General features: G+C 41.8%; 1 protein-coding gene across 5 annotated transcripts in view; it reads right to left on the reverse strand.

Annotated features, from left to right (window-relative positions):
* Window positions 1–23,265, reverse strand: part of EML1 (EMAP like 1) — a 163,837-nt gene that overhangs the window by 41,300 nt on the left and 99,272 nt on the right. For 3 of the 5 annotated variants that reach the window (XM_033108794.1, XM_033108793.1, XM_033108795.1), the window contains exons 3-5: window positions 13,611–13,746; window positions 5,982–6,038; window positions 3,012–3,146 (exon numbers count right to left, since the gene is read on the reverse strand). In XM_033108794.1, the coding sequence (XP_032964685.1) occupies window positions 3,012–3,146; window positions 5,982–6,038; window positions 13,611–13,746 (328 nt within the window). The remainder of the gene's footprint in view (window positions 1–3,011; window positions 3,147–5,981; window positions 6,039–13,610; window positions 13,747–23,265) is intronic. The other 2 variants (XM_033108796.1, XM_033108797.1) reach the window with 1 other exon arrangement.

Here is a 23,265-nt window from a genome sequence, read left to right on the forward strand (position 1 = left end):
TACAGCCAATAATCTGCGACCGACATCAGTTAAACCTTGGTCGGCCGTGTGAATGACTTGCTTCTTCTACAAACCAGGCCAGATCCAAAGTGACCCCTCTAATAGCATCATCCTTACTCACTTGCATCGTGATGAGCTTTCCTGAATCACACACAACCTGCAGACCAGCTTCTTCCTCTCTTCTTTTTGCTTTTGAAGATATGCAGTCTTCCAGCTGCCCCAGTGCTGATAAGCAGGCTGAAGTAATTCCAGGTTTTGAGACTTCGTATGTAACCTTTTTTTTTTTTTTTTTAATCCTGACTTTCAGGACTGGTACCCCCCCAGTGTCAAGGTATCTTGGTTCTGTTTTTGGTTTTTTTTAAATTTCATCCATCTTCCCACCCACTTCCCTTTTGGCAACTATCAGCTTGTTCTCTGTATCCATGGGTCTGTTTCTGTTTTGTTTTGCTTGTTCATTTGTTTTGGTTTTTTAGATTCCACATATAAGTGAAATCATACGCTATTTGTCTTTCTCTGTCTGACTTAGTTCACTGAGCACAGACCAGCTCATTCTGATGTCACATTAATAACCATGAGAACCGTGAGGATTTACAATACTTTTATTTCCACCTAACTACTTTTAGATTTTGCTGAAATCTGGGTTGAACTCACAGGACTGTGGGACTTACGTGGATGTAATTTAACGTGTGTCAGACCAGAAAAAAAAAATAGACAAATAACTTCAGATGTCATCTTACAAATGAGGAAAACAAAGTTTGGAATTCTGGAAAGCCTCTGCTCTGCCAGGTCTCATTTTCTCACAGCTGCCACGATAGCTATGTCCATTTACTGAGTGCCATGTGCCGTGCTGGCATTTTCCTACCAGCTAGCTCATTTATGAGATTCAAAGGAATTGGGTATAAAATCCAGACTTCACGGAGGAAAAACTGAGGCTCAGAGAAGTGGCAGAACTGGTTTACAAACCCAGATCTTTCTTTTACTCAAGAGCCTGTGCCCTTCCCATTATGTCTTGCTGCCTACCGTAACCAGACAAGGACAATCTTTTTACGTGTAAGAAGCATCCTGGAACCATGGGCAGATACTCGTGAGGGATGGGAGGGAGACCACACTACTGTGAGACCCCCGAATGCCATAATGTTGAAAAGGGAAATTGCATGAGGACTACTCCCTCTACTTGCCTGGACATGCTCTCCATCTCGGAGACTGGGCATGGGTCATTATGCTATAGTGACCAGCTCTGCTCTAGTGCCAGGTCACGGCTGCTCACATGGGAATGGAGAGGAAGAATGAACGAAAGGGGTCAGGCAGTGACTAAATCACCAACTTGACCTTCACTTGATTGCTTCTTAGCTGCTGTGTCTTCCTGTCTGAGTCACTGCTGCTACGACCCTATGGGCCCCTAATGGTGCCTGTCAGTACAGCCATTCCCAACGGGAAGGCAGGAACTTGCCCTCTGAATAGTCGTAGGTGCACACAGCTCAATGCTCTGCTGGCCTCAACTGTTCCTGGCTTCTAATGAGACAAAGAATTTATTTTTCAACGGACATGTTTAGTTGCTTGAATTATTTTTAGAAAATGATTAGTAAACTTTCCAGTCCCTCATTGTCCAATCAAAATTTCCTACTGTGGCATTTAAGAAAAAACAAAAACAAACAAACAACACTTTGTAAACATCTTTTATGGAAATATTTACCCAGCACATTTACCAAAGCCATAGGATTTAAAAGATAAAACAGATCTGGAGTTTGCACAATGCAGATTCTTCTTGGAAATTCTTAATAAAACTCAGATGTGCACAGAAGGGGCCAAGTTTTTAAGAGTTGCCAAAATCTAGACAGCTTTCAGGTCAACTTCCAAGCTCACCCTGAATTCAGAGACGCCCACAGTCCACACTGCATGTCCCACAGATGCCCACTGCTGTCATTGCAACCACTCGGCCTTATCTCCAAGGTATTATCACCCAATTAGCATAATCTTCTGATAAGAAGCACTAAGAGTTTAAATTAGAAGACAGAACCCATGTCAGTGGTTTCTAAGATTGTTACTTGACCCTGGACTTGACCTGTTATAGATGTGAGAAGCGCCTGCATCTTTTCTACCAAAGGTATCTTTTAGGAATAAAACTGAAAAAAGAGTTTAAGCTTCCTTTACAGGACTGAATCAGAATGGACGTACAACCTTGGAATTTTTACAGCCTGTGGGTTGGAGTCAATTGCTGCTAAATGACTGAGCCTTCTCCTTACATGAACATTTGAGGGGGAGAAAGGGTTTAGCCTGTGAAGCTGAAATTCCTTCCTAAGCTTTGCTCAATAGAGAGAATAAAATTAAAGCACGATGTTTAAAAAAACAGAATAAGGTAAATTAGGTAGATCTCATATACACAATACATTCTTAAACATAAAAACGTCAAAATTTGCTTTCACTAGTAAGATATTGCTATTAGTTTCATAGATATTTATCATAATCTATCACACACTAGCCTGAAAGGAAAATTCAAAATTAGGAGTAAGTGTATTTCCTGAAACCAGAAAGAAAACGGTTCCTATTTCTGGCGTTAGGGAAATATTAAAAACAGTTTAGATGAATCAATAAAAGTACAACTTTCCACCCACTCTGACTGCTGACAAACTTAAACAGTCCACTAACATGAACCTTAAAATGGCAGCAGAGAATACCAGAAATATGAAGTGCTCCATATGGAAAGTCAGAACAGCTTCCCAATACGACGTGGCTGGTACTAAACAAATTCTCGAGAACTACTTCTGACAGTGTAAGAGCGCTGGGCGTCCAAGTTGTCATTTTCTACCTGGACAACACTGGTGTGAGCTGTGACTACAGCTGCCCCCCCCCAATGGCTGGTGGATTAGCACCCTCAGTGACCTCAGGACAGGCCCACGCGCCCACAAGAGCTCCTAGCCTGTGTGCATATTACGGATCTTCTGATTCATCTCTGGGGAAAAGAGGTAACAAAGTATCTGAGCAGCAAGACTAGCGGGTAAGATGTCCCTTACCTTTCGCTGTTCTTCTTGCCGCTAGAAGAACTGCTGGTCGACCCCGTGCGATTCCGGTTGCCTTTGGAATCCCCATAGCTTTCCCTTCGACCTCCAGGAGACACGCGTTCAGAAGAGCTGGTCCTCTTGATGGTACTGAAAGCGACATGTAAATGACAATGAAACCCTCAATGGAGTGCTTTTATTTTATTGCTGAGTGTAAAAACATATACACAAAATGCCCTGTGTCTGTATGGATATTTAAAAGATAGATTGGTTCTAAAGCCTAAGTACAGAGATCGAAAAGGTCACGTGGCCAATAATCCCTCTGCTCACTGCCTTTGTGACTGTGGCAGTTCAGAGTCATAGAGGAAACTGAAAGGGAAGGCCCCCAGTGGCACCGGTGAGAGCTCCAGGGGCTGAGGGAAGTGACCCTGCCCTTGAGGCTTCAGGCCAGACCAGTGGCCGTGGTCCTCAACCAGAGGACCTTGCCCACCCCAGGATATCTGGCAATGCCTGGAGACATTTTGGGTTGTCAAAACTGGGGCGAGGGGGCTGCTCCTGGCATCCAGTGCGCAGAGGCCAGGGACGCTGCTCAACTCCCCACTGTGCCCGGGACGGCCCACCCCCCTCCTCCCAGAGAATGGCCAGCCTCAAATGTCAACAGCGCTGAACTGAAGAACTCTGGTCTAAAGGAGGCCATAGATAGGTAATGACAGAAACACTTCACGCTATGGAAGATGCTGTGTTTGGGGGTGGTGCCCATGTAAGCGCTTAACTTCCTTTTGTGAAACTGGAGGGCCAGAGCGGCTGGAAGCCCGGGGGGGGGGGGGTGTCGGGGAGACTCCCTGGAGACTAAATTTCTGGGAGACAGAAAACGAGTGGCTTGGATGTGTTGTGAGTACACAGTGGGGAAGTGTCCGCCCCAGGAAAGGGGCGTCCTATGCACAGGTAATGCTCAGGCGTGGGGTAGATCAGAGCCCGGGCAGGGGTACACTGACGGGTCTGCTCTTGGAGATGTGACTACATTACAGGTATCCATGCCGAGCTTTAAAATCTTCGTCATGAGGGTGTACATTTCTTGAGATCTTGTCTCATTTATCATTCTGCTACACTTTGATAAATGTTTATTAAATGAAAAGATAAAATAAATGAGCAAGTAAATGGGAATGACCTGGTCACAGGAAGAGACATGAGGTGCTTTAATTTGCCACCTGCTTTGGAAGAAAGATAGGAGGGGGGAGGACGGCTGTGCCGGTCTAGGGCTGGCGCTGTGGGAGGAGCACTGACTTGGGTGGGTCTAGATGTACAGGGAGGTGTGGGTGGGTGCGACCTGTGCGGTGGCGGCTGTGGACAGGAGCTGTCCAGGTGGCAGTTGCTGAACCACAGACGTGCAGGGAATTACCATGTGAGGAAGGAGACAGGAATGAAACCAGGGTAACAGTAAATGTTTACTAAACTGCCACGGGGGCCTGACGGAGCAGAGTAAGACCCAGAGAGACTGGGGAAGGAAGAAACGAGGAGCGTGGTGGGCAGAGACAAGAGAAAATGCGGCAGGACTGGCTAGGGGCTGGGTGCACAGGGAGGGAGGAGAAGGAGACCCCCATTAAGAAGTCTCAGGTGGCTTCAGTGTGCACAGCTCCAGGGGAGGGTGGGAGATGGAAATTTCCATCAGGAATTTCCATCAGGAATCCGTGGGAGCCCAGGCACTTGAGACTGCGAGACCCACTGCCCCTGGGCTGACATGCAGTGCCCTCGTTTCTCTCATAATTCAGTAACACAAGGTGTGACTTCTCGCCTTGGGGAGGCTCCCGCTGCCTCCTGGGGCCGCCTTCTCAGCAGCCATCCACTCTGCTTTTCATTCTCATTTCCTGCTAGCCTAGTCCTTCCTTCAGGCCTACGTTCAGTCCTTCTTCCTTTGTAAGTTCCAATCCTCCAGTAAATAATCTGTTAGCCTGTTTTGAAAAAACCGCACGGTGTGTCGGCCTTTGAAAACCCACTCACCCTCTGAGCGAGCAAACATAAACAAAACGGCCATAAATGTCAGGGTCTGAACACACTTTCTGCACAGCCCTGTTTTTGGTAACTGAGGAAGCTCTGAATTTACAGCACCAGAATCTTCCAGCTGGGCTCTGCATGGGCGTGCCTTTAAGACAAAATGGGAATTTTTAGAACACTCAATTTGGGGACAAGAAAATTATAGGTCTTCGGGGAGCATTACATTTTTGAAATTTGGGATGGAAGTCTAAAAATTATGGAAACCTTTGTGCTTCAAGTTCAAGATCTTCCAATGACGAAAACCACCAAACTAATTTACCTTAGTGGGTCATTCTCTGCCAAGTATCTAGTACGAGGCGCTTAGGCGCACAGCGCCAGCAGCTGGCAGCCACGGGAGAGTGGCTCTCCAGGGCCTTGTGGGAGTTCATGGCAAGTTCATGGCAATCTAAAGACTTGTATAAAACACACTTAAAGAGCTGTAGAACCATGACCATTAGTCAGCGATAGCAAATATTAACCAACTTTCTGATGACTAACAGTCAACCTGGTAGCTGTAAGAGGTAATAGGAGATATTAATGATGGAAACCTCAGCGGCAGCCATCACTTAATGTATATTAACACCTCTGCATTTTACACACGTCACTTAATTTAAGCCTCACAAAACCCATTGCCACAGTATCATTACCCCATTTTACAGAGGAGGAAACAAAGTCAGGTATAAAGCAACTCGGTGGAGGTTACTTCACCTCTCTCTGTGTCTACTGAGACTCTTAGTTAAGACCACCTGCAATTTATGAAACCCTGAAGCACAGTTTTGAGGACCTGTTAAACATCTAAAAATCCAACATATGCCAATAATTAATACAGTTACATCGCCTGAGACGTGATAAATGGGAGGCATTGCATAAGATCTCTAAGCTACTGTGTTAAAAGGGAGTTGAAGTCACCGGGCAAGCAGCTAGGGTTACCGAGTAATTCTAAGTACCCCTCACCTGGACGTTGATCTAGTCAGTTTGCCTGCATTGAGAAGACTCACAGACGTGTTTAATCTACGTATAAGAGGCACAGAAACAAAGCAGAATAAACATGAGTGCAATCATAAAAGCGTGGAAAACTATTTTGGCAAGCTTCAATACATTACAGAACACACACCACACATTGAAATGGAAAAACACTGTGGTTTGCATATATCGTCTTGAACATAATCCATCACAGCTCCTTCAAGCTACGTGTCATTCACACATCTGCATGAAAATGTAAAGTTTTTTTTTTTTAACTCTACCATTGTTGTATACATAGAAAAAACCAAGGTATTTCCTTTTGAGGGCCAAGAGCTCTTATGAATTGAAGAGGATTTCCTGGGACTCAGAGTGAAGGACAGAAAACAAAGCTTGAAGACAAGACATTTGCAGGAACAAGGGCAGCCAGAGGGAGTCATACTGTATACTCACTGTGAGAAGCCTCCTTAAATAACCAACGGGGAATATCAAAGAACTTATGTTCCCTCTGGACAGCAAGTAACAAACGGTGCTCTTTATGTTACAAGTGGTGGAAGTACTGGCTTGTGAGAGACTGCAATAATGCAGCACACTTTTTAGTGCTTAAGGCAAGTACAGTATTTCTGGTGTAGAAATGCACAGATACCGTCATTTCTTCTTTTCTCTTCTGCTCTCTAACCCCCTCCCGAACCCAAAACCTTCTGTGTTCCGAAAATACAATGGCTCTACATTTTATGTTACACATGCATTCAATGGTTTTTGCCAATTTCAACTAAATTTTATTAGACGTAATGAAATTTCTGCCACGGAAATTGGTGACCAGAAATGGCAATCTGTCTTCTTATGGTTAGATAACTGTAAGCATAATAAGCTATGATTATATCTTTTGTTATATGACTTGGAATCAAGAGTTGATTTTCCAAAATGATCCCAAACTTTTACCATAAAAAAAAAAAAATCGGACAAGTAGCTAATATGTGTGACCCAAGATTTTCTGATGATGTCATGACAACCAGGGTGACTAACACTAGAGCAAACAAATTATTCACTCAACAAACACTTACTAGGCATTGACCATCTACTGTGCACCATGCTGAGCCCTGGCGAGTCAACGTGGGACCAGAACTCACCTGGCTTTTGTCCTGCTCGTTACGAGATCATTCTGACAGATCGAGATCATGTGTGTCAACACTTAAATGTTCTTATCTTTCACTGCCTAAAGACGTATCTTTGTGGCAAGACCCAAGTCATTTCTGAAGAAGGCTGGTGGCCTTAGAGAATCTGCCAGATCAAACAAAGTTTCTTTTGCTACCATATGAAGCCAACCAACTACCTGAGCCCAGAGAGACCAGCAGCACTTTTGATGAAAGGATAGGTGCCAATTGATCTTCCCCTGTTCACAGCAGAGTATTTCCACCTCTGTTCTACTACTGAGAACGGACCCAAAGCATGAGTTTAACACCTACATTTCAATGAATCTCAGTGATAAAAATGTATTAGAAATAATAATAAAAACTAAGAGCAGATTTTGTTTTTCTGTTCTTTAAATTGTGTATGTATCCAGCGCTGACTTTGGTGCATCAACAAATGCTGTGTTTCTAACAATTGCAACTATTTTTCCAAAGGACTGTCAACTATTTATTTGGAAAGAAGATGTTGACCATCCTTATCCTACACCGGGAGCAGACCGTTTTTAAAATAATGTTCTCTTTTTGTACCAGTTTTGTTCTTTTGATCTCTCTTCTCAGCAGCTCTGCCCTATTGTAAAACTCCACATAGGAGTGGAAAGAATGAGTGATTGTTTCTGTGTTGAGCCAGTGGAAGTGTTACTCTATTGTCAGCTTCAGCACCCCCACTGGGCAAGGTATGACCTACACTTGTCTTCCCCAGATTCTCTCTCTGCCTTTTTCCCTTTGACTAATGGAAACAAAGCTTTTCCCAAGGATTCCAAAGCCAGCCCCCAATCGAAATCTTAATTGGCAACACAAAGCACAACCAGTGGGTGCTGGATAATTTCCAAAGGGGATTTTGTTCTTAAGCACTAGGCTGAAAAACCCCAAAGAAAAGAAAACAAACACATATCCATCCACATACTGCAGATGCCCCAACTCAGTTAATTTAGAACTCTGAATACAGAAAAAGTTCTACACGATTGCAAACATATTTGGAATAGCTTAGAAGTGATTTTCATTCTAATATTCACAATACCCAGCTTCTTTCTGTTTTCAAAATTCTCTCCTAATGAGAGCTCTAAAAGGACTTACCATGGAGTAACAATCAGATGCTACTGTCCGGGTTTCCAACTTCCAAAAATTCACATCCATGGAAACCCATAAAAGCCACAGGAAAAAAAAATAAGTGAATCACTACACTCTACACGGGAAACCAAGAGTCTTGGACACTTAATCTAGAAAACCATGTATTTCTAATTGGCAGCTACACAATAACTTATCAGATTTTTCACTTTTATTTTTTTTGCTCTGAATTTTTTTCTCTTTATTTAAGTTCCAAAGAGGGATGAATTATAAAACTCTATTTTCTTCAAGAATAAAGGGAAAGAATCTAAGTTTTCATTAACTACTTGCCACTTTAAAAGGTCAATCTTGAAATTAAACAACTCACTCTTTAAAAATTTGTTTTTAAATAATTTATTTCAATAGAAATATATCAAAAAACTGTACTTAAATTCATTCTAAGTTTGCTTATGCAGACACAGTGACATCTCACATTCATATTTGCATATTAAAAAGAAATAAAAAGTGAGAGAGAAACCAAGCTGCACATCACTCAAGGAGGTCATAGTGCAATCCAGTGCTTCATCATTAGAGTTCCTCAAGTTAACTGGGATAAAGAATAAAAATGGGGGGGGGCCGGCCCTGTGGCTCAGGCGGTTGGAGCTCCATGCTGCTAACTCCGAAGGCTGCCGGTTCGATTCCCACATGGGCCAGTGGGTTCTCAACCACAAGGTTGCCAGTTCAATTCCTCGACTCCCGCAAGGGATGGTGGGCTCGGCCCCCTGCAACTAAGATTGAACACCTCACCTTGGGCTGAGCGGCCTCCCAGATGGCTCAGTTGGTTGGAGTGCATCCTCTCAACCACAAGGTTGCTGGTTCAACTCCCACAAGGGATGGTGGGCTGTGCCCCCCTGCAACTAGCAACGGCAACTGGACCTGGAGCTGAGCTGCGCCCTCCACAACTAATACTGAAAGGACAACAACTTGAAGCTGAATAGCACCCTCCACAACTAAGATTGAGAGGACAACAACTTGACTTGGAAAAAAAGTCCTGGAAGTACACAGTGTTCCCCAATAAAGTCCTGTTCCCCTTCCCCAATAAAATCTTTAAAAAAAAAAAATGGCTTGTGTTTTCCTGTTATCATCATTAGATATTTATTTCTGTTATTATCATCATTGGATATTTATCCCTACAGATGTTTATCTTCTTTAGATTACATCCTGAACAAGTTCCCCTCCTCCTCCCCACACACATACACTTTGGTAGGCTGTAAAACAATGAATTTGTCAATATTCAAAGTGTAGAAACTCTTGAGAGTCTGGAGACTTATTATCAGCTACTCTGTCAGACCTAATAAGTCAATAATTATTGGACTATATTTGTGAATAGTTCTCATAGGTGATATCTTCAGGGGAAACAATACTTTGAACAACTCATTCTTAACCAATGGGTCAAAGAAGAAATCCCAAGAGAATTTAGAAAATATCTGGAGACAAATGAAAATGAAAATAAAACATACTAAAACTTATGGGATGCAAAGAAAGTGTACTAAGAGGGAAGTTCATAGCTGTAAACACATTAAAAAAAGAAAAAAAGGCTCAAATCAACTACCTAACTTTACACCTCAGAAAACTAGAAAAAGAAAAACAGACTAAACCGAAAGTTAGCAGAAGTAAGGCGATAATAAAGATTATAGCAAGATAAATGAAATATAAAACAGAAAAATAACAGCAAAAATATCAATGAAATCAAGGGATTTTTAAGATCAACAAAATTGACAAATCCTCAACTAGACTAAGAAAAAAGAGAAAAGACTAAACTAAAATTAGAAATGAAAGAGGTGACATTACAACTGATGTCACAGAAATAAAAAGGATTATAAGAGACTACTATGAACAAATATATGCCAACAAATTGGATAACCTAGAGGAAATGGGTAAATTTCTAGATACATACAACCTACCAAGGCTGAATCATAAACAAATAAAAAGTCTGAACAGATCTATAACTGGAAGGAAATTGAAGCAGTAATCAAAAAATCTCCCAACAAAGAAAAGACCAGGACCAGAAGGCCTCACCAGAGAATTCTATCAAACATTTAAAGAATTAATCCCAATCCTCTTCAAACTCTCCCAAAGAACTGAAGGGGGGAACACTTCCGATCTCATTCTCTGAGGCCAGCATTACTCTGATACCAAAACGAGACAAAGACACAAGAAAAATTCAGACCAATATCCCTGATGAACATTAATACAAAAATCCTCAACAAAATACTACCAAACTGAATTGAACAGTACATTAAAAGAATTATACACCACGACCAAGTGGAATCCACACTTGGAAAGCAAGGATGGTTGAACATATGAAAATCAATGTGATACACCATATTAACGGAATGAAGGAAAACATCACGATTGTCTTGATTGATGCAGAAAAAGCACTTGACAACATTTAACATCCTTTCATGTTAAAAACACTCAACAAACTAGAAATAGAAGGAAAGTACTATAACATAATAAAAGCCATTTATGAAAAGGCCACAGCTAACATGATATTAAATGGTGAAAGACTAAAAGCTTTTCCTCTAAGGTCAGGAACAAAGCAAGGATACTCACTCTCTCACTACTACTATTCATAATACTGGAAGTCCTAGTCAGTGCAATTAGACAAGAGAAAACAATAAAAGGCATTCAAATTAGAAAGGAAAAAGTAAAATTATCTCTGTTTGCAGATGCCATTATCTTATGTGTAGAAAATGCTAAAGATTCCATACACAAAAATTTTAAACTAATAAACAATTTCAATAAAGTTGCAGGATACAAAAATCAACACACAAAAATCAGTTGTATTTCTACACATTAACAATAACTAATCCAAAAAAGAAATTAAGAAACCAATCCTATTTGCTATAACATCAAAAAGGATAAAGTACTTACCGTGTTTCCCCGAAAATAAGACCTACCCCGAAAATAAGCCCCAGTTAAGATCGTCAGCCAGACAGACGCATTTAGTACCGTGTTTCACCAAAAATAAGACCTCGCCAGACAATCAGCTCTAATGCGTCTTTTGGAGCAAAAACTAATATAAGACCTGGTTTTATTTTACTATATTAATTAATTTTTGTTCCAAAAGACACATTAGAGCTGATTGTCCGGCTAGGTCTTATTTTTGGGGAAACATGGTATGTTATGACAATGTTCCAGAAGATGACATGACTGTATTTGAATAAATGTAGATTGTTGTACATGAAAAAATAAGACCTTCCCTGAAAATACGCCCTAATGCGTCTTTTGGAGCAAAAATTAATATAAGACCCAGTCTTATTTTCGGGGAAACACCGAAGGAATAAACTTAACCAAAGATGTGAAAGACTTGTACACAGAAAACTATAAAATGTTGCTAAATGCAACAAGGGGTTAACATTCAGAATATATCAGGAACTTCTACAATTCAACAACAACAACAAAATGAATAAACCAATTTAAAATTGGCAAAGAACTTGAACATTTCTCCAAAGAAGATATCCAAATGGCCAACAAGCATATGAAAAGATGCTCAATATCACTAATTAGAAGAGAAATGCAAATCAAAACCATGATATCGCCTTACACCCATCAGGATGGCCACTATCAAAAGAACAGATAACAAGTGTTGGCAAGGATAACGAGAAATGAGAACCCTGTGCACCGTTAGTGGGAATATAAAATGGTGCAGGCACTAAGGAAAACATTACAATAAATTCCTCAAAAAAATAAAAATAGAATTACTGTATGACCCAGGAATCCCACTTCTGGGTATTTATCCAAAAGAATTCAAAGGAGGATCTCAAAGAGATATCTGCAGCATTATTCACAATAGCCAAGAGGTGGAAGCCACCCAAAAGTGGCAGAAAAATGAATAAAGAAAATGTGGTCTATACACACAATAGAATATTACGCCATCTTAAAAAAGAAGGCAATCCTGTCACATGCTACAGTATGGACGAACCTTGAGGATATTAGGCTAAGTAAAAGCGTCCAGCCACAAAAGGACAAACACTGTATGACTGCATTCATGCGAAGTATCTAATGTAGTCAAAAACCACAGAAACAGAAAGGGGAAAGGTGGTTACCAAGGGTGGGTGTAGGGGGAGGAATTAACATGTACTGGGTATAGAGTTTCAGCTTTGTAAGATGAAAAAGTTCTAGACATGTGCTCTACAAAAATGTGAATATACTTAATACTACTGAACTGTACAACTAAAATGGTTAAGGTGATAAATTTAGTGTTAAGTGGTTTTTACAATAAAAAGGAAATCATAACAGATGGCAACCCGAATCTTTACAGAAAAATCAGTCTTCTCAATCTTGTAACACCTAGATTAAATGATAGTCCATATCTAATGCTGCCAATTAAGAATTCATAAGTCATTTCATGTTTATTTAAATAAATAAATGATTCAAACGAGTATTAAACATATATGGAAATGAAGCAAAGGATTTCATTGTGAAGTTCTAAAAAGCCCTGCAAAAAACCAATTTTCTTAAAATTCACAAACAATGAAACTCTATCTGGTGAAGCACAATGAAAATTTGCTTGAAGGATAGGCCATTATGCTTGAACACTATATATTTAAAAGATGGGATCGCTACATTTTCATTCTGAGTCAAACCCAGCATAAATCTAACTCTTACAAGCCCACTGGTACGCCCAGTACCCCACACAGCATATTCGCACCCCAGGTCCCCAGCACACATCAGGCAGTTAGTATTTTAATGAACTCGACAAGTTCTTGTAACAAGCCCCACGAGGCAGTATTGCCGAAGAATTTCTTTAAGGCTTTCCATCAGGTTATTTAATTTTCCAGAGCCTAAAAATTTAGCAAAGTGGCCTGGCATATAAATTATAAAATTTTAATATGACAACTATAAAATTATTTAAAAAGTTAACAGCAAACTATGCTCTAACAGACAGACGACAATATCTAGAACTCCACTGTTAGGCACAATTTAAAAGCTTATCCAAATTTTATAGATAAACATTTAAGGTTGGGGTGGTCATCTGAATTTAACTATGTGTCAAGTACGAACTTGGGAACAGCATAATCCTTTTTGCGTAAGTTATACTCCCACTTGTTTTTCAAAAGGGAGCTTTAAGTAAAAATACAAAACAGCACACTGTAGCTTTAGCTAATGAGATTTCAAAAATAATATGATTAAATTTTAAAAAGCAGAACAATTTTAAAAATTTTAAAAAGCAGAACCTACATGGTTCCTCTTATGGTAACTCATCAAAGACCGTAATTTTTACCTCAGATGAAAAATTGTACAGTGTCATATTAAAAAAATACTTATTTTAAAGTCTGAGATGGAACTGCTTTTAGACTCATTTAAGGCCCTTGGTGCCTACCTTTTGGTTGTCGCCAGCACAGCGGTTTCTTTCCTGGTCCCAGAGGGGGACGGTAGAGAGCCACTAGGCTTCTTTGGTAACACGGTGCCATTGTTGACAGTGGCTCTTAGAGGCAGGGTCTGCACCAGCGGTCTTGCTGTAAAACAAGCAGAAAAGGAAATCAAAACTTGCCCCTTTATCAAGGTAACTCTTTAAGATATGTACAAAGGAGGGGCGGCCGGATGGCTCAGTTGGTTAGAGCATGAGCTCTGAACAACAGGGTTGTTGGTTCAATTCCCACATGGGCCAGTGAGCTGCGCCCTCCACAACTAGATTGGAGACAACGAGCTACCGCTGAACTTCCAGAGGGGCAGCTGGATGGCTCAGTTGGTTAGAGCATGAGCTTTTAACAACCAGGTTGCCAGTTCAATTCCCACATGGGATGGTGGGCTGCGCCCCCTGCAACTAAAGATTGAAAACGGCGACCGGACTTGGAGCTGAGCTGCGCCCTCCACAAGTAGACTGAAGGACAACGACTTGGAGCTGATGGGCCCTGGAGAAGCACACTGCTCCCCAATATTCTCCAATAAAAAAAAATTAAAAGAAAAAAAAAGATATGTACAAAGGAAAAGGACTTCAAGCTGAAAATTCCAGAAGAGGGGTGGCCGGATCACTCAGTTGGTTAGAGCGCGAGCTTTCAACAACAAGGTTGCCGGTTCAATTCCCACCTGGGATGGTGGGCTGCGCCCCCTGCAACTAAGATTGAAAACGGCGACTGGACTTGGAGCTGAGCTGTGCCCTCAGCAACTAGATTGAAGGGCAATGACTTGGAGCTGATGGGCCCTGGAGAAACATACTGTTCCCCAATATTCCCCAATACAATTTAAAAAAAAGAAAAGAAAATGCCAGAAGAACTGACAAAAGTGCAAAGACAATTCAATGTTGATTTTCAACAAATGGTGCTGGAACATTGAATCTAGACACCAACCTCACATCCTATACAGAAATTAACTCAAAAGGGGCCACAGACCTAAGTGTAAAATCCCAAACTATAAAACTAGATGACAACAGAGGAGAAAAGCCGTGTGATGACTTTTTAGATACAACACGAAAAGCACAATCCATAAGAGACAAAATTGACGGCTTGGGCTTCATTAAAATTATAAAATTTTTTGCTCTGCTTAAAACATTGTTTAGAGGATGAAAAGACAAGTCATAGGCCAGGAGAAATATTTGCAAATCACATAGCTGATAAAGGATTTGTATACAGAATATAAAAAGAACTCTAAAAACTCAACAGTAAGAAAACAAACAGCCCAATTAAAAAAAATAGGCAAAAAATCTGAACAGACCCTTCACCAAAGAAGATATACAGATGGCAAATAAGCATATGAAAGGATGTTAAACATCGTTTGTCATTAGGGAAATGCAAATTAGGACAATAATGAGGTATCTCTCTACACCTATTAGGATGGCTAAAATCCAAAAAATAAACAAAATACCGACTGACTGCGGTGGGGTGCTGAGCCACAGGAACTCTCATCCACTGCTGGTGGGAGTGGAAAATGGTGTGGCCGCTTTGGAAGACTGGCAGTTGCTAACTATATAGTCTTACTGTACAATCCAGTAATTGGGTGACACTAGGTGTTTACCACTGATTGGAAAACTTATATCTCTACAAAACCTGCATTTAATATTTATAGCAGCTTTATTCATAATCGTTAAAAACTGGCAGCAACCAAGATGCCCTTGCATCAGTGAGAGGATAAACAGACTGCGGTCCATCCAGACAGTGGAATCTGAATCAGCAAAAAAGGCAATGAAGCAACCGTCACAAGCTGGATGAATCTGAAACCCACAGTGACGAGTGAAAGGAGCTAGGCTGAAAGGCTACACACGGTATTGTTTCATTTATACGACATTCTGTAACAGGCAAAACTATACAGACGAAAAGTGGCCAGTGGTTGCCAGAAGTTGTGTGTGTGTTAAAAATGTGAAGGACAAAAGATTTTTTAGGGTGGTGAAACTATTCTGTATACTGTATTGATAGATAGGGGACATTATGCTTTTGTCCAAACCTACAGACTCTTATAGCCCAAAGAGTGAACTTTATGCAAATAAAAATCAATTTGGAGATGGGGGAACCACAGGATGGAATGCAGACTGTGACAAAAGAATCTAACTTATTACAAATAAATATATGACATAATCTTGTGGAAGGGGGTGAGAGGAAAGGTGCTGACTTAAGTAATTTTGGAAATAAGTAGAGACTGTAAAAGTACAAAAGGAACTGCACAGAGCACTGTATTCCAGTTAGTAAAGTTGTTTCTCACTGGGGCATGGGTTAACAATTCTGAAACCACTATACGTGAACACTGGAATTGAACCATGAGGTAAATGCATGGAGGACGGTGGGAGCCAGTCTTCTAACTGTTGGAGAGGGAGGTTACAGACAAGTAATGGAGAGGCTAGAATGAACCAGGTGGTCATGGAGCACACCGGGAGACAGCAGGATAAAGTCATGTTTAGCTTGACGTAGCTACAGACACAAAAATCATAGATACATACGAGTATGTATACCTGGGTTAGTATAAACACACACGTGTTTCCTAGTTCTGTCTGCTGACGGCACCTAAAGACACTCAGTGCCCAAACCCTGATTTCTATCCATTCCACAGGAAAAGGAACCAGGACTCCTTGGGGAATTGCCTGAATCTAGGGCTGGGCAGGGAATATATGACACAAGACTGGAGCATCTGACACTATAGTGTCAGAAAGTAAGGACGTGTTCAGAAAAACAAGGAAACCCAAAGACCCTATACTGATGAGGGCACATCAAAGGGACACGGGAACCAACCAGTGGCCAGGGCTGGAACAATATGAACAACAAAATAAATAAAGTAGCATTGGATTACTTAAGTATTAAATAAATATCCACGAGTCCTTACTGATAGAAATGACTAAGTAACTAAATGGAAGAGACGAGATCAATGTCTCATGCAGAATAATTTATGTACATACTTTGTGCTCGAGGAAACGGAGGACAGCTCCCCACTCCTCAAGTGTGGGCTGTGTAGTGACTTTGCTCTGAACAGTACAGTATGGAAGTCGGGGGAGACTACAGTGGAGAAACCGACAAGCTCTACCTCAGCCAGGTAACCAAGGTCAACATCAACAGTGGCAAGTCCTGTTGACAGCATGTACTGGAAATAGCACTTTACCTCTGTGCTCTTCCTCCCTGAAACCCATAACCCAAGTCCACCCACGAGGAAAACATCGGACAAACCCAAATTGAAAGACAGTTAATAAACTGTCTAATCAGTATTCCTCAAAACCGTCAAGGTTATCAAAAACCAGAAAAACCTGAGAAACTGTCGGTCTAGAGGAACCTAAGGAGACATGATGACTGCATATAATCCAGGAGGGATCCTGGAACAAAAAAAGGACTTCAGGGATTAAACTAAGAAAATCCAAGTTAAGTGTGACTTTAATTAATAATAATGTATCAATTTTGGTCCATTAGTTGTGACAAATGTGCCACACTAATGTAAGATATTAATAAAAAGGGAAACAGTGAAGAGTATATGGGAACGGCCTGTTCTATCCTTGCAACTTTTCTGTAAATCAAAAACTATTCTAAAATTTAAATATATATATATATATTTAAAAATGCTAGCAGAATTTAATTTTGTTCACCACAGAATTAACTCTGCCTCAATTTAGGCTCTTAAAAACATTACTCACGACAAAACTCCATAGAATGCCAAATTTTTAATAAATTGCAACTTTTCAGCCCCTTAAGTGAGCGCCAGTCTTCCTTCTTTTTTAATGTGACAGAAAGTGGAAAATGCCACCGTCCACCCCCTTTGGCCAGAGGACGACACCTTCTGTACTCTTGCCTCATTTCCTGAGCACCTGCTCCAGCCATGGGCTTGCCCACTGCTGTACGTCACCGTCCTCAGTGGAAACCCCACAGCTGCAACACCAAGAGCCTTATCTTCTGCACCCCCAGTCTGCCCTGCTCGCTAACGTCCTCTCTTCCGGGGCAGAACGCTTCCCCTCACCGTCTTCGCCTCACTTCTACCTTCCCTCTCTACTTCACCCAGCATTTCAGTTTCTGGTCTTTTTCTTTAAATGCACACACTAGATTACACAGTGTCCACCCCCCCGCCCCCCGAATTCCTGTCTATCCAGAACCTCAGAACGGGACCTTATTTGGAAAGAGGGTCTTTGCAGATGGAATCAGTTCAGATGAGGAGGTCACCCTGGATCAGCGTGGACCCTGAGTCCAATGACCAGTATCCTTAATGAGAAGGCCACGTGAAGATAGAGCGGAGGGCCGTGTGACGATGGGATGGTGGCAGAGGCTGGAGTGACGCTTCCATAAGCCAAGGAACACCAAGGATGGCTGGCAGCCGCCAGGAACTGGGAGAGAGGCCTCCCTCGGAGCCTCCGGAAGGAACCAACCCTGCCGACTCTTTGATTTCAGCCCAGGGACACTGATTTCAGAGTTCTGGCCTTCAGAACTGTGTGAGAATAAATTTCTGTTGTCTTAAGCCTCCTGGCTTGTGGCCATGTGTTACAGCAATCCCAGGAAATGAATGCAGCACAGTATTAGCTTGTCTGCGCTTCCATTCGCACTATTACTGTCCGTCCATCCCATCTCTCCTGCAGCATAGCTCCTAGAACCGAGCGTTGGTCTCCGGACACTTCTGTGGGCTCCATGCAGGCGAATCTCCTTGAAAACCCCTCTCTTCACATCCCTCATCGATCTCCACAGCTCCCGACAGCCTGATGCCCCATGTTCACGTCACCAGAACCAACAGAAAACGGAAAAGCTGAAGTAATGACAGCAGCTACTGAGCCGCTACAGCGGCTACTGAGCGGCAGCAACAGGAAACGCACTGCTTCATGCAACTTGGGACCAACACGCCTGGTGCGGCTCCCAGCTCACAACCAAGCCTCCGGAAGGGAGGGGACAGGACACCGTTCCCGACCCCTAGGCCACTGCATGTCTGTCCACACTGTTTGCTAGTTACAATATTGTTCATATAACCCTCAGGAACCTGGCCTCATTCTCTCTATCCAATTTTATTTTTCCCATCATGCACCCAACTCTTCAGTGCCCCCTGACAAACAAAACTCCCACCTCCTTAGTTTGTTTCTGTCAGCGGCTTTCCAACCTGAGCGTGCAGCGGTCCCCTGGAGGGCGCAGATGGCTGGGGCTCACCCCCGCATCCAGAGCCGGAGGCCCTGCATCTCTAACAAGTTCCCAGCCATGCTGCTGCTACTCCCGGGACCACACTTGGAGAACCAGTGGTTCATGCATTCTCGTCCCTGATGGCCCGTCTCTGAACCTCCATTACAGAGCAGTTTATACTGTTACACTGTTGTTTCAGGTGGGCCAGTCTTACCTGGCCAGTTTGAGTGGGTGGGGGACATCTGTGCTGGGGTGGGATCACTAGACTTCTCCCTACCTTCTCTCAGTGGGATGCACTCCACACCTGGCTCCAGAGGTGGGCAGCTCACGCTCCCTGCTGTCTCCTGGGCCGGGAGCAGAACAGCTGTCAACCTCCTCTGTCTGAGGGGCCGAGAGAAGGCAGCAGCGACCTTGAACGTAAGTCAGAGAAGCTGTTTGGGCGCAGCAGCTACATCCGGTGGAGGGACCCCACATGGAAGGAGTCAAGGGAGTAAACACTCTGACCTCACTCTCTGCCCTCTTCCCAACCCTCAGCTGGGGCTTCCCTCTGCTCACGCCTCAACGGCAGGTGGACAGCAAGTGGACCTGTCTGTGCTATTCATACAAGTCAGCCTCCAGGCAGGGAGCAAATGGAAGCTATCTGGCACCCAGATCCTCTCCAGTGCCTGGCCCAGGACCCTGTACCCCCACCCACACACAGACGTGCGCGCGTGCCCCTAACCAGGTTGGGCGAGCCTCCCCTATGCTCCTCTAGTCCATGTCTTGGCTGCTGTCCTCCTATGGCCATCCTTACATCCTCACAGTGGAGTACTATGCAGCTGTGTAAAAGGAACGCAGACGGTCTCTATACCCTGCGGTGAAAAGAGCAAAGTATGGAATAGTGAGTACATATGTTACCTCTTACCTACTGTGCCAGAAATCTCAAGTCCTACAGCAGATTTAAACTGCTGACTCTTATATGTTTTAAAAGATTTTGAAAGTATCAGAATGCACATGAATCAAGTTTTAATATATTGTTTGACAAGTAGGGAAGGCTGTCCATGGTACCATGTGAATTTATTTAAATTCTCAGGCATGGGTCTAGTAGTACAAGAATCCTGTAACACTGAAAATTCAATGTACTTGGAAACATATATGGGGAAAAAAGACATTAACGAACGCATTGCAAAAGGTCATTTATTAACATCCCAAATTTCCATCAACTGATGAATGGTTAAGTGTGTTGTATTCGGCCACAAAAAGGAAAGAAGTACTGATACACGCTATGTGTGACATGCATGAACCTTGAAGACATGATGCTAAGTGAGAAGAGACAGGGGCCAAAGAATCACTGCAGGATTCCATCTATATGAAATGTCCAGAACAGGCACACATATAGAGACAGGAGATGAATGGTTACCAGGGACGGCCGTGGGAGGGGGCAAGGAGAAATGACTGCTAATGGGGATGGGGTATCTTTTGGGGTGATGAAATGTTCTAAAGTTAGATAGTGGGGACAGCTGTACAACTTTCTTTTTCTTTTTTTTTTTTTTAAGGGAATGTTCCTTTTTTTTTTTTTTTTTTTTTTTTTTTTTAGATTTTATTGGGGAAGGGGAACAGGACTTTATTGGGGAACAGTGTGTACTTCCAGGCCTGTTTTCCAAGTCAAGTTGTTGTCCTTTCAGTCTTAGTTGTGGAGGGCGCAGCTCAGCTCCAGGTCCAGTTGCCGTTGCTAGTTGCAGGGGGCGCAGCCCACTATCCCTTGCGGGAGTCGAACCAGCAACCTTGTGGTTGAGAGGACGCGCTCCAGCCAACTGAGCCATCCAGGAGCTCAGCGGCAGCTCAGCTCAAGGTGCCGTGTTCAATCTTAGTTGCAGGGAGCGGAGCCCACCATCCCTTGAGGGAGTCGAGGAATCGAACTGGCAACCTTGTGGTTGAGAGCCCACTGGCCCATGTGGGAATCGAACCGGCAGCCTTCGGAGTTAGGAGCATGGAGCTCTAACCGTCTGAGCCACCGGGCCAGCCCCACAACTTTCTGAACATACTAAAAACCAATGAATTGTATGCTTTAAAGGAGTGAATTTTATGTTATGTGAATTATCATAAGTATTTCAATAATGCTGTTATAAAAAAGCCATCTATTAGAAAATCTGAATGTTGACTTGAAATTAAGGAATTATTAATTTTTAAGTGTGATAATGGTACTATGAATTTTTAAAAAGAGAAGCCTTATATTTTAGAAATACATACCGACATATTTACAGATAAAATAAACTGATGTCTTAGATTTGCCTTAAAATAATCCTAATGGGCTAAGGGGAAGCCAGTGGGGGTGGGGGTGGAGAGGAATAATAAATAAAACAAAATTGACTACATGGTGATAAATAATGAAGCCAGGTAAAAAAATAAAAGGTGTTTTTACACACATTTTATCATTTTTCATAATACAAAGTTTAAAAACAATCTTTCTTAGTCTCTGAAAAATTGACTACATCTACTAAACCGTTTCTATAAATCACTAAAGAGTGCCTATCTAAACTGGGGAGGGCAATTAATGAGACAAATGGAAGAAACTATAGTGTGCTCTGTCTAAAAGAAAGCAAAAGTTACTTTCTGTAATTAAATGATTTGTAAAGCAAAACGTAAGGAGAAAGCACAGTAGACAGAAGGAAAAAAACTGCTATCTAAATTTGGTTAAGTAGGACAAAGAATTAAGTTAATTATTCATTAATTTCATTCACTGCAAAGAGGTTCAATTTTAAAAAAAATTAGTTAGCTGTACCTACCTAATAAAATTTGTGAAGGAACCGTAACAGAGTATTTCACACAATTAGGTGTTGAATATGATCTATTGGATTGGGGATACTTTGTAAATCAAATTAAACCTTGAGAAAAGAACTCTCATTTCTAGTTATATAGTTATTCATTTCTTAAATATCTGATTTGTCTTGAATAATGCTAATTTAAATAATATTGCTAAGAAGCATGCAGAGCAAAGCAACACGGATGCCAGAAAGAATCCATCTACCCGTCCAGCCAGGTGTTGGGGCCCAGTCCCAGACGTTCCTGAATTAGGTGTAATCTGGGGCAAATTATTCAATCTCCTAGAGACTGCTTTCTCATCTGTAAAATGGACATAATTACACTTACCTCAAAGAATTGTGCAAGGTGAAATGAGCTAATATAGCCCAAATACCTACTGCAAAGTCCAGCACCTAGCCAACTAATAAATGGTAGCTACAGTATTATTTTAAATAGCAAGGTTAAGTGTTAATGCAGCTGAGGCGACATTATTAAAGATAATTCATAATCTGCTTTCAACAGCAGTCGCAGGAGTTAAATCCTGTGACCAGGTTTCGACGTGCTGAAACGGCCGGACTGACTTGCTTATCAGCATGTCAGCTTTAGGTGGTATTTATTAATTCTCTGATCTGTTCATGGATGGGGCTGTTAATATGACCAATACAAAACATGTGTAAAGGTATGTTCAAGTTTCACAAAAGGCAAGCTGCTGAATTACAGTGTGAACACACAAGCAGAATTAAAATGAGAAAAAGGACTACCTGCTGCTTAATGCCCAAGAAAACAGACAACCCAGATGCATGGGACGATGACTATATTTTAACCCACATTTTACATTTAAAATCCTGTGACACTCTCCTGGTGCTGAAATGGAAATCAGCTGTGCGTGTGTACAATGGATCTATTATTAATTTAACTCCAAACCATGATTCCTGTCTGCTTGAGAACACACGTGAGCCAACTCCAGCGCTGGTGTTTGCTGTAAGCCCTGCTGCTGATCTCAGTACAGTGAAGATCCGATTCAGTGGTAAGAAAGGACTCATTTTTAAAACATAATTTCTTCTGCTTATTAAAGAATATGCACCAAAGAACACTTCGAAGCCAACTAAAAGTATAAAAAAGAAAAACATACTTATACCACTCAAAAAAAAAAAAAAAAAAAAACACAAACAAACAAAAACAACCAGTAACTCTTGGTATATCTCTTTCCAATCTTTGCATAGATTTTGTCTAATTATTTGGAATTATACAGTATATACAGTTTTATATCCCGCTTCGACTCTTAATGTAGCACATAAGCATGTCCCTGTGTTACCAATAACAGACATTTTTAAGGGTTGCACAGCATTCAAGCGTATGAGGTGCTGTAGTTTTCTGGCCGTGCCCCTACACTTGCTTTTCCTCTAATGTTTCTTATCCAGTTTTTCCCCATAATGAACTTCTTTATTCATCAAGCGTTTTTCTGTGTTTGCACTCATAACAGCAATACCTAAGAGAGTCCATTCATTTCGTTCTACTAGGAGCTGGCACTGCCCCACTCCAACCACAACACTGAAAAAACTTGAACATTAGCAAGAATCTTAGAATACATGCCCCAGAAGCAGCCTGTTTCTCCTTCCTTCACAGCATGGTAACCCCAGCTGGGCAAACCTTCCCAGTTGAACGTAAATCCAACATGAACAAAGCAAACTGCAG

The sequence above is a fragment of the Rhinolophus ferrumequinum genome, chromosome 6 (genome assembly GCF_004115265.2).
Source record: "Rhinolophus ferrumequinum isolate MPI-CBG mRhiFer1 chromosome 6, mRhiFer1_v1.p, whole genome shotgun sequence".
NCBI lineage: Eukaryota > Metazoa > Chordata > Mammalia > Chiroptera > Rhinolophidae > Rhinolophus > Rhinolophus ferrumequinum.